Genomic DNA, 16,816 nt, shown 5'->3' on the forward strand with positions numbered 1-16,816 from the left:
CATGTAAGAAGACATAAGTAGGAAGAAGAGGTCTGTGCAGGTCTACAGGTTTCACCTTTGCAATGGCACAACCGGGACTGAAGCTCTCGAGAGAAGGCTATAAACAAAGTCTTGGCAACCGCACAGATGTCTATGTTCTACAAGATGAGGAAAGCTTGAAGATGTGCAGTTTCTTGTTTACACTCCTAGCACTGAGCAGCAACACCTGTAAATTATTCTGAATTACATTAGCTATGTTGGTAGGTTTATTAGGCTAACACTGCACTAGGAGGGTGGACAAAGTTTTAGCTAATATTTGAAAACCTAGGGGAGACGGGTGTAGGTTATCCTTGTCTACTCTGTCTTCCCAGGCAGACAAACACTGTACCCTCTTACAGTGATACAAAACACTAAGCCAATTATTAATGTCAATTATCTTCTGTTGGTACTGTGGCATCATCCCTGGAGAAGGCAGAATGCTGATGTACTATAGGTTTGGACTGGCTTGGGATGCACAGCCCGAGAGATCTACCATCTCTCTCTTCATACAATCCAGGGAAATACATCTCACATCATTTTACATACCCACAGGCTGAAATAGAGTCATAATGGTACTTGTGGTGCAGTTACTTGAGTGCATACATGACCTGACGGTACTTGTGGTGCAGTTACTTGAGTGCATACATGATCTGACGAATCCTGGTTCCTAAAAGACAGATGATCATGACTCTCGTCTTGCACAGTCTGGTGAGTGGGACATGTTGTGCATCTCACAACAGAGTCTCCTAGGACTAAAATATTCTGTTGTGTGACAGCTTGCCTTATGGACTTAGACGTTGAGACATCTTGGATGACACTGTATGTATCTTGGTGTCAGTTATCTTAGCAGAGTGCCCTCTGGAGGTTGCTGTGGACACTTGTTTTGAGTGTGATGTCCAGGAGGCCTTTGAGGTTTTGGAATTTTACGTAAGAGCCTCAGCATATGTGGGTCTACATGTAAGAAGTGTATAGTGTGTGTGTGTGTGTGTGTGTGTGTGTGTGTGTGTGTGTGTGTGTGTGTGTGTGTGTGCGCGACTGACAACCTGTTTAGTGGTGTTTGTGTTGCTAAGTGTGAGCCTTGCCTCTACTGAGATTGTGCAACTACATCAGTCATACATAGTATTAGTTTGCTTTAGAATTAATTGGTGGTCGGTAAGCATGAAACAACTATTACATGGCCTCAGGATGCCAAAATCCACCAAGCTGGCTGCAGAGATAGCAGGAAAGTGTACAAATCCATGGTCCCTAATTTGTGCTTTTTACAAGTGGATGACAAAAGATGGTTAATGGCCGGCTACTAGGTTGTTACTTGGACTTAAAGGGTTGTGCTCCTCAATGAGGAGGTCAATTACTCTTGGCACAACTAGGTACAGGGGAAATTTCTCAGTCTTTTACAGGGAAAATTTTAATTCAAAGTACTTTAGACTACACAGGGCAGTGTAAGGTTGCATGATGAACATCACCAAATCACACTGAAGGCTGACCAAAGAGCTCCCCAGCTTGGAGACAAATCACTGAATAATGTTTACATGAGCGACATGGAGATCCTTGGATCAGTTAGTAAATACCCCTGTGACTGCAGATTTAGCCTAAGTACTGGATTGTGGTACACTGGTGTATTCCTCTTACTCTGAAGTACAGTGATTTTGGCATTATAAGTAGCAGGGGTGTGAAAAGTACAGTCCCACAGGTGGGTATGCATGTGGTGAAACCTTGACAAAATGCTTTACTGGCATTACTGAGAGTTTTGAGAGTAGCTGTCTTTCCGCCTTTCAGTCAGTCGATTTTTGAAGTTACTGGACTCACAGATACGGCCCAAGATACATTAATAACTAAAACCTGTTTTCATTTCTTTCACAAAATGTTAGAAAACAGTACTTTTCAGCTCTTTTAGCAAGTAAAATGTCCTTTTCTTACAGTTCTCTTCTGAAGTATGGCTTCTTAAAGATGACACAGATTATCTACTAATTAACTAATGTTTCCACTTGGGAAGTATTGCAGCTTTCGCACACAGACAGGCGCATCCAATAATAGCCACATTGTGAGAGTATGTCCAAGATAATGTCAACTAAAAGATGTTTTGCCAACAACAATGCATCTCATATTGTTTCATACACATTCCCTCAGAAATCTAGATCCATGTCCTGCTATTCTCCCAAAAAGCAGTTTTTAATAGCAAATCCTTCAGTGCTTGATTCTGATGAAGTGCAAGAAACTTTTACTATTACATCACTGTGTATCAGCTTGTTTCACGCACTGCACCTGACAATGAAGATCTTTGGTCATCCATTAACAAAACACAATTGGATTTTCAGAAAATTTCTTTGCAAATGTATTTTAAACAAGTATATGTCAGAGTGTCATATCACAACGATAGCAATTTTAAGCACTGAAGATGTAACTACAGTCATGGGTAAGAATTAAAAATTGACGTTTACCGAACCAGATAGTCTACCTTGTGATTTCCTAAGCAGGATTAAAAAAAAAACAACTTAAGTTGACACACCATGTGGTTTCCTATATAAATTCATACAAAATATAATTAAACCCTCATCAATTGTGTTAAGCAAAATGGTTATACGGATATGTTTCAGAGCCAGGTAAATAACAGCTAAAAAAAATGGTTATACGGATATGTTTCACAGTCAGGTAAACAACGGTTAAAAAAATGGTTATATGGATATGTTTCAGAGTCAGGAAAATAACAGTTAAAGGAGAAGCCTTCCAGCAGTGTTACTGTATAATTTGCTACTTTATATTTGTTGCTGGTGTGTAATTATTGCATTCCTGCACTTTTGGCCATATTAAAGGGAGTCTACATTTAGATGGATTAGATGTACATTCCAGTGGCAGTGGGACCAGCATCTCTTCCAGAAAAGGCAGTTTAATGTTGGCTACCTACAGGAAAAGACACAGATTATTGAGCAACACTGAAAAGAATAAAGTGGTATCAAGAGAGAATGAACACATTTACAACTACAGTTCCCTACCATTGGTCGTTTAATTTTCTTAACTGGTATTCCCTCTCACAGCCTCAGATCAGAATGTCTGCGTGACACCCCCCACGAGACCTGTAATCAAGCAACCTCAATCCTCGCCAGTGGGGGGGCCAAACATTGGGAGGATGACAGGTACACACACTGCATTTCTAGATACAGCTCCTGCATCAAGTGCAATTTCCCTTAACAGCACACAGAGACCACAGCCATTCCAGGGCTGGTTTCTCCCTCTTTCTCCAGACCCCCAATAAGACTCCCCACTGGCACAGCTACAGAGTTGAGATCCCAGCTGAGTGGCCAACCCAAGACCTCCAGCACCCTCTCCATCCAACCAGTGTGCTTCGTGTCCCTGCCCAAGTAGCTGTACACACACACACACACACACACACACACACACACACACACACACACACACCTGGAAAAAACTGACACAGGTTTACTAGCTATGCCCCTTTTTGCCCAAACTATAAAGGTAGTTATCACTGCCACCAGCCAACTCTATCAGCTACTTTAACAAAGGGTGTCCAATCTTATTGTGCAATGTTACTGTTAATACAAATAGTAGTCTGACCAACAGCAAGGCTATTAGGAGTGGCATACGCAGTATCACCAAATAAATATGCAAGTACTCTCAGAACTTAAATATTTCTAGACAGATCAGCACAAAGATGAAATGTTTAAATATATTTAATAATAAATAATACAAGAACAAGAAAATACTCAGTACATAATTACAGTGACATCAGAGTTCAAAATCACAGGAAATATTTAAAATAACATTGCAGGACAGTCTCAAGTAAATAAAGAAAATATCTAAGCTAAGCGTCACTATATTTCTAACTATATCTAAGAGAATTACTATACCCTAGTACACTTAATCAGAGCAGCTGGACAGATGAGGTGAATGATCTGGTCAGGTCCAAGACAGAATACAGAATTCTCTCTCCTCTCAGAATTCTTAAATTAATATCTCAGATATTACTGCAGAATGACCTCATTCCTTGTCATCTGACTCTATTCCCAGGTAAAACCCCCACTGCTGAAAGCTAGCACTGTTTAGTATCTACCTGTGAAAATACATAAACAAAGGCTTTTCCTTCAGACCTTTGGCAAATGGTGGAAGTCATAAAACAATAAAACACTTCCAAGACAACACAGAAAGTTCCCTAGTTCTAGGCATTGTGTTGGTTACTGCATTAACTGAAGGATAACACCTTTTTATTGTGTGGCGATAAAGTAATTTAATTTCAACTATTTTTCTGAAGTTAACCTTCTGTACTCCAGTTTCCACTGTTAAAACACATACATCTAGTTACAATAGTGCACATACATTTCTGTTCTATTCCAGTAAGGCATGCTGTGGGCTACCATTTTAAGCACTTTGCAAAAACATTTTCAACACACACTTCTGTACCAGCAGTTTGATATACACCTGACATACAGGTCTAATACGTTTGTAACACAAGTATCTTATATGAATTATGTTGATATTCAAAAATGACATATAATTATTTACAAAATTCCAGATAGCTGGGCTGGCAGTACCTGTTTTCGTGACAGTCTGCTCCATGTGCAGACAATGCAAACAAATAACTGCTTTGGTGCAACTACAGATGTCAAAGTAATGTCAGATATCTAGGACACAGCACCTTTAAAATTACATCAAAGCCCATCTAAAACTATCCCAAGAAAGCCTTGAAAATCATGTACATTTAAAATGCATCAGCAGCAGTTATAAAATTAGGCTGGGCAGACGACCTTCAATAGCTTATAGACAGTTTCAGGTCACGACTATCACATGAGGTCAAGCATTTATTTCCGATCAATGTTCAATATCAGAAACATGACAGAAACAATGCATTGTTTCAGTACCACAGACACTTCCTTAACTAGTGTGTCTCATTACTGTTTGCCAGTGTCTGCACTCCATATTAAACATTTTCTGTACAGTATTATCTACTGTCTGCCCTCTGATGAAAGATGAACTTCCTGTTATACCTACAAAAATGTCACAAGTATGACAGATTTCTGAATGAAACCTCAGTTGTATGTCACATCTATTTTTAGACCCTGAAGAACTGTAGGAAAAAATGAGTTTCTATATAATGAGAGCTTTTCTCTGCATCTACACTGAAGGATGTGCTCCACCCAGTCAGAACTTCCTTGTCACCATAGACTCACAGGAGAAGGGATCGTCTATTGTTCTAAGGCATGGCATACTTCAAAATCTGCTCATTAAAAGGAAGTCCTACAGCAAGATTATAACGCTTACGTACCATGTATTTTTTAAACACAGGTTACATTAAAAAAAAATAGCTGATGAATACAAATTTTAGACAGAAACCAGACTTAAGAGAAAGATATAGTATTCTGCAGTTAACAAATGAAAACTGATGAACACAGAACCAACAATTGGTACAACCTCCAAGTGAAAATCACTAAGGAAAGAAAAAAAAATGCTGCAGTTTTATGCACTAGCTACAATGAAGACATTACCTAAAGGAAGAGTATGAAAAGAGAGAACCACAAATCATTACAAATACAGAAGTAGGGAGAGCTGAAATAAAGGTGTGGCAGACAAACTAGTGGGCCTGGAAATCTTTCACCATGCATAATTATGAAATGAAAATGTGTGACTACACAGGGTGTCATCTGTATAATAAAGACACAGGGAAGTGCACTGGTCAAAATGCGGACACTAAAGCCAGTTTTTGGTCAGACTTTACTTTCTAATTGAACTGGTAACTAAGGGATGGATAAATTCATGTACAACAGTTCTGCAAAGATGTCACTATCCCTGCATGAAAGCAGAGCTTAAACTCAGTTTTGAGATTAACATGATGTTCAGTTCTTCCCTAAACCATCATCCAGAAGATGAAGTACCCTGCACATATCACTACAAAACAAAACTAGAAAAATTCTGCATGTACTCATCCAATGTGTTAAATGTGGGAAAATAAGTCTAACATGCACTTTAAAAGTAAATAAAATAACATTAACAATATCAATAACAAATTATTATAAATAACAACAAAAGCAGCAGTTGCAGACAAATGGAATGCTTACCTGCTCCCCCTGTTAACTTCTGTAATACAGCTGGCCATGTTGTAAATATGGGAAGGAGATCTGGGCATGTCCACAGTGTGTAAACTGTTACAACAAAAAATAATAAAATAACACATTATAACATAAAAAACAGGCTGCTTACACACAATAAAAAACACATAAGCAAATCCAACCACCAGAGGTCATCAGCACACTAGCAAATAACAGCTACGCCTTCACTGAGCTGTTAAAAAATAGCTTAAAACTCACGGGGGAATACTATTTCCTTTGATACCAAGGAAGAGAAATTCTACTTCAGTTGCAAGGATGTAGACAATGATTATGGTTGCGATTTGTATGGGTCAGCCCACTGCTACACCATGCCCACCGCTACTCCTGGCAATTGTATCAAAGCCAATATGGAAGTACAAAGGGTCTGCCCTCTTTGGTCTATAAAAGTGAAACTAGATTAGCTCCTTTCTAGTATTCAAGGTATGAAGGATTCTCTCAGTACCTTTTCACTTGCAGGAAAGTAAAAGGGTTGGCAGAGATAAAGACAACTTCTATAAAATGCACAATTTACTTTGTGTTTTACTACTTTATAAAGCCAACCTAAACTCATGAACAGATTCATGTAGACCACTGCACTAATTTTACTGAAAATACTACACAAGAAAAATAAAATGTAAGCCAAGTCAGTACTCCTTGTGGGAAATGTATCTTAAAAAATGTATTACTCCATCATCAGATAAAATAATTCCATTTGTAACAGCATGATTTGCAGAAGTATAGCTGTTTGCTGCAGCAAAGACTCAAAAAGCCAAATAATCACTAATACAATAAGGCTGCTACCTTATCACTACTTCAAGCACATGGGTTTAAGAATACACAGAATAACGTCAGCAAACTGTGTGAATGAAGCATTTCAAACAAAAATGTTAAGCCTCAACATGGTGGATAAAGTACAGTTTTGTACCTACCATAAATGTAGATGTCCGAACAGGATAGCATCTGCAGTCATAACAAATGGGTTGTCCTGTCGTCAGGCAGCCCTTCGGTCGGCCGGATTCCAAAGTCTGGGTCTGGCCTCGGCTGGTGTCGCACTTCACCCGACGTCATCTCTGCTGGTCTTCGGGTATAAAGGCATCAGCCGACGCCATTTTCCTCAGTGTTTCTTGCCCCAGATGCCAGTTGCCCTCTTGGAAAACTAAATTTTGGGTAAATGCCAATGTTTCCAAAAAAAAGGAAGGCAAACACAAAAAATAAGCATGTATGTACATATATACAAACAAATACACCATAAGAGACCCCCCCCCAGCTAGTTATTAGGAGGGTAAATACCCTAGGAATACCACAGAGGGGAAGGAGGGTGGGTAATCCTGACTGCAGATGCTATCCTGTTCGGACATCTACATTTATGGTAGGTACAAAACTGTACTATGTCCTTCAAGGATGCATCTGCAGTCATAACAAATGGGTAGAATACCATAGCCAAACTAGGGGAGGAGGAAGAAGAATTATGGTGTAGTTAGGATCCCTTGCAATACAGCAGTGGCAAACCCTGCTCGGGATCTAGAGTATAGAGGTAAGTTATAATGCTTGGCAAATGTATGCACGGAGATCCAAGTAGCCGCCTCAATAATGTCCTTGGTTGCCACTCCTCGTAAGAAAGCTGTGGTAGTGGCTGTAGCCCTTGTAGAGTGAGGTCTTATGTTCTGTGGAATTGGTTTTCCATGGTAGGAGTAACAGAATCTGATGCAATTTCCTATCCACTTGGAAATTGTCTGTTTGAAATTGCTTTTCCTTCCCTTCCTGTTGCATAGGCCACTAGAAGCTGGTCAGTTTTTCTATTGCCCTTGGTTCTATCCAGGTAGTAGCAACTGTCTATGTACATCCAAGGTATGCAGCAGTCTTTCCCCTGTTCTGTGGATTGGGAAAGAAGGTAGGTAGGTGGATTGCCTGGTTTAGAGACACTCTGGATACCACCTTAGGCATAAATGTAGGATTAGTTCTCATGGATACTCTATCTTGATGGAAGATTAGGAAGGGTTGTACTGCCATTAAGGCCTGTAGTTCGAAACCCTTCTTGCTGAAGTAATTGCCAGTAGGAAAGCAGTTTTCCAGGATAGGTGTTGAAGATCTGCTGTTGCTGCTGGTTCAATGGAGGGAGTGTCAATTTTTCTAGCACAAAGTTCAAGTCCCATGCTGGTAATGGTGGTTTCCTAGGAGGTTTTACATTCTTGATTCCTCTGAGGAACTGCCTGAGTAGAGGATGTGAGAAGACAGGGGATCGAAGCTGTATTCTGCAGAAATAGCTGATGCATGTATCTTGATGGTGGAATAGGACAGGCCTGTATGGAGAAGCTCTGCCAAATACTCCAGGATGTTGGCAATATCTATCTTTGACACATCTTTTCCTCTTTCAGTGCTCCAAATGACAAACCTTTTCCATTTCCCTGCATAGTTCCTTCTTGTAGAAGGTCTGCGGGCCTCCAGGATAATGTCTTTAACCCTTTGGGATAAATCTGGGTTAGCTGCTGTTATGTAATGTTCCAGGCAGTTAGTTGCAGAGTTTTTAGATTTGGATGCATGATGTTGTAGTCGTTCTGAGTTAACATCAAAGGCATCAGGGGTAGTGTCCACGTTCTCCCCCGTGACATGCTCCTCAGCAATGGATACCAGTGTTGTCTTGGCCAATTTGGAGCTATCAGAATTATCCTTGGACGCTCCTCTTTGATTTTCAGTAGTATCTTGTGCCTCAAAGGAAGAGGTGGGAATGCATATGCTGTCAGGCCTTTCCAACTGAAGGATAGAGAGTCCACCTTCCATGCAAGTGGGTGGTATGTCCTTGTGCAGAATTTCTTGAGCTGGTGATTGAGTGGGGATGCGAATAGGTCTATTTGTGGCATTCCCCATTTCTGTGTGATGGCCTTGAAGATGTCCGGGTGTAGCATCCATTCGTGAGCATCCGAGGTAATTCTGCTTAACATGTCTGCTAGGATGTTTTCTTTTCCCGGTACAAATATTGCCTGTAACTGAATGTTGTAGCTCAGAGCCATATTCCATAGGTCCAGAGTCATTTGGCATAGGGGGTATGAATGAGTGCCTCCCTGTTTGTTGATGTACCACATGACTGTGGTGTTGTCTGTCCTTATCATCAAATGGCCTTCTTTGAGGAATGGTCTGAAATTCTGGATTGCTAGTTTTACTGCCAGCATTTCTTTTTGATTTATGTGCAGGTGCAGTTGATCTGGGGTCCATAATCCTTGTATGCATTTGTCCAGCATGTGGGCCCCCCAACCTAGGTCTGAGGCGTCCGTTGTGATGGTTTGGCTTGCTTGAAAGTTGTGGAAGGGCAAGCCTGGGTTTGACTGGCATGCTTGAGCCCACTATAGGAACTCTTGTTTCAGGCATGGGATTAGTGGTATTTCGGTTTCTAAGCTGTGCCTGTGTTGAGACCATAAATTCTTTAGGTACCACTGTAGTTTTCTCATATGCAATCTGGCATGGGGGATCAGGATTATGCATGATGCCATGAAGCCCAAGGCCTGCAGTACTTTCCTTGCTGTTAGTTTGTTCTGCTTTGTTAATGCCAAGAAGTAATGAGGGAGTTGTTCTTGTTTTTCTGCAGTTAGGAATGCCATTTGTTTTACTGTGTCCAATTCTGCACCCAAGAATGTTTTTGTTTGGGATGGTATTAGTCTTGACTTTTTAAATTGACTGTGTATCCCAGGGCTTGTAGTAAGCAAATGACTCTTTGTAAGTCTTGTCAGTTTGCTTTTGTTGTCCGCTTGTATCAGGCAGTCGTCCAGGTATGGATAAATTTGGATTCCCTGTAGCCTGCAATGAGCGATTACTGATGCCAGGCATTTTGTGAATACTCTGGGCGCAGTAGATAAGCCAAAGGGCAATGCTGAGAATTGATAATGCTCTGATCCTGCAAGAAATCTGAGGTATCTTCTGCAATTTGGTCGTATGGGGACGTGCAGGTATGCCTCCTTGAGATCTAGAGTTACCAGCCAACACTCCTTGCCCAGCATGGGAAGAAGTTGCTGTAGGGTCAGCATTTTGAATTTTGGGACAATGATGAATGTGTTTAAAGCGGACAGGTCGAGAATAGGTCTCCAACTTTTCTCTTTTCTTGGTACTAGGAAGAGTCTGGAGTAGAATCCTTTGCCCTGTTCTGTTGGTGGTACTCTTTCCACAGCTCTCATCTTTGTTAATTGAGCTATCTGCTTTAGAGCTTCTGTTTTCTGATTTGGAGGTAGGTTTGGCATTCCTCTTTTACTGGTAAGGTGTGGAAGTGAAACCTGTAGCCTTGGTCTATGGTCTGCAAAATCCACTTGTCTTTTGTGATATAGTGCCAATTTTTTGAAAATAAGGCTAACTTTCCGCCTAAGGGTGCTGCTATTTGTTCCCTGGTAGGCGGTGTCAGAGCCAAGTCACTGTGATTGTCCTGTTGCAGTGGCAGTGGTTGTGTCTGTGCCTCGCTGGTTATTGCCTTGCCACTGGCGTCCTCTGTAGGCACCTTCTCTGGATTGATTTCTGCCTCTGGAATGTCTATTCCTGCCTCTCTGAGATTTAGAGGAGTCTGGAAAGGACCAATTTTTGGAAGGCCAGTTCCTGCTAAACCTTGGGGGCTGAACCTGTAAGAAATCTTTAACTGTTTGTACAGATTTTGCCTTCTCTTCCATTTTCTTCATTACTTGCTGAGCAGGAGAACCAAATAGACTGGCCTTATCCATAGGAGCATCTAACAGCTTTGCTTTAACATGATCCGCAAGACCTGTTCTTTCAACCATGCATGCCTTCTTATAACTGTGCCAGTCATGGCTGATCTAAATGAAGCCTCCAGTGCATCATAGCCACATTTTAAAGAATGGTTACTAACCTGCTGAATGTTATTCACTATTTCTAAAACATATTTCTTATCTAAGGAGTCATCAGAGGACAGTTTCTTAGTTAACTGATCAAGCATAAACTCTTGGTATTGGATCATATGGAACTGACAGTTCAAAGCTCTAGCTGAAAGAGTAGCAGAGGTGTAAACTTTTTTACCCCATCTCTCTAAGGACCTGGATTCCCTTTCAGAAGGGAGAGGGTTTTTTGCTGAGGTCGAAGCTACTGCCTTAGGCCCCCTGGGAGATAGTCTCAGGATCTGCAAGTGGGGCCTTGTATAGGTGGTGATGAGTGTCCGGTACCCTGTAAAACCTATCTGGTTTGGCAGGGGCTGGAGATAAAGTATCAGGAGCAGTGCAAACATCATTAAATGCATCATCCACAACAGGCAGAACTGGAGGTATAGCTAAGGGCCTATGTTGCGGTAAGTGTAGAAAGGTCCTAAGCCTTTTTCTTGAATCTGAGAAATCTTGTCCCTGCCATTGGAATTGCTCTCTCATGGCATGTAAGGTTTCCCCAAAGGAAAATTCCTCTGGTGGAGAGGCAGATGGAATAGATTCTTCAGCATCGGAATCTTCATAAGTAGAAAAAGGAGCCTCTGGATGGTCTGTAATGTCTGAATCATCAGAAGAATCATCTGAGGACACTGGCTCTGGGGGCTCTGCTCTAGGTCTCTTTTCTGGAGGCTGAGAGGCCCTGTCTAGGCGAGATTGGGATCCCCTTATTAAAGAGATGAGATCCTCTGCCAGAGTAAGCATTTGAGAACTGGAACTGGGCCTGTGTGAGGGGGGCTTAACAGGCACTGATTTAGCAGTTTTGGCTGCTTTAGCCCTGGCAAAGGCCTTAATAGACATGGCTGCAGGAAGCCTAGCAGCACCACGTGCTGGGGTAGAGACATCCAAAGGGATGGTGTCTGATAATTCTATAGGAACCACATTAGTAGGCAAAACTTCAGAGGCCGATTCAACTAGGGTAGCAGGAGCCTCGGTAGTAGTCATGGATTCGGCTGAAGATTGACCCGTTTGCTCGGTTTCGGCCGAAACAGAGACACTCGCGGTTTGCTTAACCGTGGTTTCGGCCGAAACCGCGGACCGCGAGTGTTGGTCTTTTTCTTTGCGTTTTTTAACAATTTGAGAAGTCGGAGGATCCGACGGCATAATGTACGCAAAATCTGAGCCGAAAAACTGTTCAGCAAATTCTGACCGACGCCTAAGCGTTCGTCGGTTGAAGGAAGCACAGGCTAAACAGGCTGCTACGTTGTGGTCTGGGCCTAAACAAGGTAAGCAGTAAGAGTGGAAATCTTTATGAGGTATTTGTTTCCCACAAGTTAAACAGTTATTTACTTTTTCTGACATCGGCTGAGGCAAGAAAGAGTCCCCAACGGGGTACTTAGCTTTTTAGAAGTCTTCGAAGTAGTATTCGGTAGTAGTAATCTCTGGATCTGACCGACCGGCACTTGTGAACAGCTTCTGCTTCGGGCGCCACGCGGCAAGAAAGACTGAGGAAAATGGCGAAGACCAGCAGAGATGACGTCGGGTGAAGTGCGACACCAGCCGAGGCCAGACCCAGACTTTGGAATCCGACCGACCGAAGGGCTGCCTGACGACAGGACAACCCATTTGTTATGACTGCAGATGCATCCTTGAAGGACATCATCCTGATACATCATGACTCATACAGCATTCATAAAATAAGCTTTATTATTTTCAGCAACGTCAGTGTGAGATTAGGCCAGACACTGCAATGAACCACACATCCTGTGCCCCCTGCTCCAGCTGAAATACTATAAGCAAGGAACATGGTTTGGCAACTACTGAACCAAGGGTTTACAGTTGAGAATGTAACTGGTTTTCAAGTTGGAATTGGGCAACCTTTCCACAGCTCGAGTCTTCTCATCTGTCAACTCCCTCAAACTTTAGAATATGCACAATATATTTTAACACTCTCAGGATAAAGGTGGAAAAAGAAAACAGGCTTCCCCCAAGCCAATCTCACACAATTATTTGTAAGGAAGACAGACTGCTATGCCCTGCTGATTTGGCACTTTTTTTATAGCCACAGAAACAATGGAGGAGTCCACCAATGGATTTTGTGACCAACTGAGGCAGGCTGTGAGCAGAAATAGAAATATATCTGGTCTCGCTGTGACAGAAGCAACCTCATCCAGGCTCTTGCATAAACTGTTTGTGATGAGATAAACTATTTTTGTCAGCTAATGGAACTTGAAGGCCTCTGAAACAATACACTCATACTGGGAGCTGGCATCCTGAGCCCATTTAGCTTCAAAATCTCCTTGAACCTAGGGTTATTAGGAGGAAGGATGAACAGTCGGTCTCCTGGTCTAGGTCCAAAGAGGGAGATTGCTCAGGTGAATCAAAGTGCTTCTTTTTCCATGTGATTATGACACCCTAGAAGAGGGAAGTTCTAGATTCAAACAAGAAAATTATTTCCTGAGAAGCACCCTGGCAAATCTGAATGGGGGGTGGCAGGGGTGCATGGCCAGAATAGGAGGGTCTCAGTCAATGTCATATTTCTCCAGGGGAAGGCTTATGTATGGATGTCTAGAATGCAATGCCCAAAAGCAGAGGTTGATATCAAAATCACTCCCAGGGGCTGACATCAAACACAAACAGGCCTGAGATAAAAGCCAAATGGGTTGGGCATATCTTTAGGACCAACAGGTCCCTTGTGAAGCTGGAGGATAAGGCAGCAATTGACACCTCAGCCAAAGTAAGTGGGCTCTACATTTATGTAGAGACACCAGTTCTGCAGACAGAGCACTCAGTCCCAGTAGGTCAGACCTGGATGTCAACAGGAGCACAGGGACGATGTGTGCAGAAACAAGAAGTTACAATGTCGACAGCAAGATTACAACACAACTGTCGAGCCTAAGGGCGTTGACCTCCAACTGGATTAACAATGGTTCAACAGTTGACCTCAATGAAACTGGGGCTTACACTATCCCCAGTGATGAAGGGTCAGAACCCAGATCTGAAAAGGTGAGCAAGGAAGGTGCTCTCAAGCCCTCTGACATTAGCAGTGACACAGACCTACACAAATTCTGTTGAATACTGAAAAAGGCCACTCACACAAACACACACACATACTCCAAGCAGACCAGTACAGACCCTGTTGAACCTAACAGATGCTGAGGACGAGGGTAAGGAAAATTAATCTTGGGCAAAGAGAGTACAAAAGATAAACCTGCAGTAGAGGGAAGAGTGGCTCTTTTTAAAAAAAAGTTACCTTTTGAATGTACTGTGCCATGGGAGGAGCAGAATCAAGTAGCATGCTGTCAGCAGAAACAGGTTTTAAAACATCCATGGGTTTACACCTTTTTAGCACTGGGCATGAAATTCTTAGCAAGTGAGGAGGAAAGAGGTAGCCTGGACATTCTGTAATTCTGACATTTTTTCCTTTAAGGGTGGAGAGTTTAAATGAGGAATAAATAAAATCTTTTGGAAAACTATCTTCCTCCTAAACATTTAACATGCTTGTTTTGTGGTTGAATTTTTGCTCTGCACTTCCATTTTTTAAAGGGCTGGCAGTCCCGTTTCTACTCCATAACTAACACACTGCTGACAAAAACTACCACAGTAGTAAGTTGGGGGGGGGGGGGTAAGCTTAACTGCAACTACAACAGTTAATTTAAAAAAAGAAGTTATGTACACACCATAACGTTCCATCTGTGTTGTTGATCTTCATTCATTCTCGACGAATGGGAATTGGCTCCGATCTTCGGAACTGGCACGGTCTTTATACAGCTTGCACCAGCAAAAAAACTCTTGAGCCAAGACTCTACCCACAATCCTCCTCTCTCTACTACCTCAGATCAAGTTTGCAGATCATAACAAGAATATACACAGGAAATATAAGCAGAAACAATGTTCAAGGAAACAACCCTATGATAACCCAGGACAAGGGATGGGTCCTTCAGGAAATCTACAGGAGGGGGAAGGTGGGTGGGATGTCAAGAATGAACAGATCGACAACACAGATGGAACGTTATGGTGAGTACATAACTTCTTTATCTGATTGTTGTCAATCTTTGTTCATTCTTGATGAATGGGACAGAGTCCCCAGCTACTTTAGTCCTTGGGTGGCCTTATGGAAGAATATTCCTAAGAAGCATACAGCCAAAGGATGCTATTCCACTGTAGATCATATCCAATTTGTAATAAGTGATAAAGGTACGAGGAGTAGCCCAAGTTGCAGCTGAACAAATTATGTCCATAGAAGCTTTTCAATGGAAAAACTGCTGATGTGGCAACTGATCTGGTTGAATGCACTTCAACATGCGCAGGTGACTTTTCGTTGTTATGTGCATAAACGAAGGTAAAACAAACTCTCAGACATTTAGATCCTGTCATTTTTGATATAGCTTGTCCCACCATTGAACCAGAAAAGGAAATGAACAATTGATCTGATTTCCTGGACTTTTTAGTCCTGTTCAGGTGAAAACGTAGTTGACTACGTATGTCCAAGTAAGTGTAGGCAATATTCACCTTTGTTGGAAAACTTGGGGAAGAAAAAGTACAGTTTTGTACACTTACCATAGATGTTCGAGTATATTCACTGTTTCAGTCTACATTTGGGTTATCTGCCTGCAGGTAGCCCTCAGCCGGCCTGATTATCAAAGTCTTGGGTCCTGCTTCACATGCTGTCTCTTTCTTCCATGATGTCAGGTAGTCAGGGGTATAAAGCATGCAGCCGACACCATTACATCAGTTTGTCTTGTCCCAGATGTCAGGTGCCCCCATAATGGGAAGCAATTACATACAAAGTTACACCTCCAACAAAAAGCAAATACACCAGAAAGCTAAAATACACTAAACAAGAAGAAAGGTATAGCCAATAGAAGTCAGGGGGCTGGAGGGAGGGTAAAGTACAGTTTTGTACCTACCATAAATGTAGATGTTTGAAGATCCACATTGCTGCAGTCCTTACTTATGGGTAGTCCGCTGTCCTCGGTCGGCCCGAATACCAAAGTATTAGGCTGACGTCGGTCATGGGCGCCTAGATCTGACATCAGAGCATCAGGGTATAAAGGCGCATGATCGACGTCATATCCTCAGTCTTTTCTTGCCCCAGATGTCAGAAGGCCAAACCAGAAAGGCCACAGCCAAAAACAGAATACCTCCCAAAAACATGCCCAACAACAACCATCACCTAAAGCATAGCACCAAGTCAAACTACAGTGGGGAAGGAGGGAGGGTAATTGGACTGCAGCAATGTGGATCTTGAACATCTACATTTATGGTAGGTACAAAACTGTACTATGTTCTTCATCTCACATTGCTGCAGTCCTTACTTATGGGTAGAATCCCAAAGCAACGGGAAAGGGAGGATGGTAAAATCATAAAGCATTAGGGGCGCTAAAATGCCCTGTAAAATTGCAGTGGCAAATCCAGCCCTAGACTTAGAATAAAGAGGAAGGTGGTAATGTTTAGAAAAGGTATGCACTGAACTCCAAGAAGCTGCCTCCAAAATGTCTTTTGTAGCTACCCCCCTTAGAAAGGCCGTAGAAGTAGCAGTAGCCCTAGTGGAATGAGGCCTGATTCCAGCAGGAATCTCCTTACCATGATGGGAATAACAGAAAGAAATACAAAACCCAATCCATTTAGAAATAGTTTGTTTTGAAACAGGTTTACCCTGTGAACCCAAAGCAAAAGAAACAAACAATTGCTGAGACTGTCTGAACTCCTTGGTTCTGCTCAAATAATAACGCAACTGCCTGTAAATATCCAAAGTATGCAAAATTTTCTACCCTTTATTTTGGGGGTTTGCATAAAAAGTAGGCAAATGAATAGCTTGATTTAAGGCCACACTAGAAACCACTTTAGGCATAAAGGAAG

At 42.0% G+C, this 16,816-nt stretch overlaps 1 protein-coding gene across 1 annotated transcript in view; it reads right to left on the bottom strand.

Annotated features, from left to right (window-relative positions):
• Nucleotides 1-16,816, bottom strand: part of EIF2D (eukaryotic translation initiation factor 2D) — a 486,000-nt gene that overhangs the window by 377,308 nt on the left and 91,876 nt on the right. Inside the window, exon 3 of the mRNA XM_044076862.1 lies at nucleotides 6,084-6,167. Coding sequence (XP_043932797.1) covers nucleotides 6,084-6,167 — 84 coding nt within the window. The remainder of the gene's footprint in view (nucleotides 1-6,083; nucleotides 6,168-16,816) is intronic.

This window comes from Protopterus annectens, chromosome 7.part0 (assembly GCF_019279795.1).
Source record: "Protopterus annectens isolate FY-2018-M chromosome 7.part0, PAN1.0, whole genome shotgun sequence".
NCBI classification, from domain to species: domain Eukaryota; kingdom Metazoa; phylum Chordata; order Ceratodontiformes; family Protopteridae; genus Protopterus; species Protopterus annectens.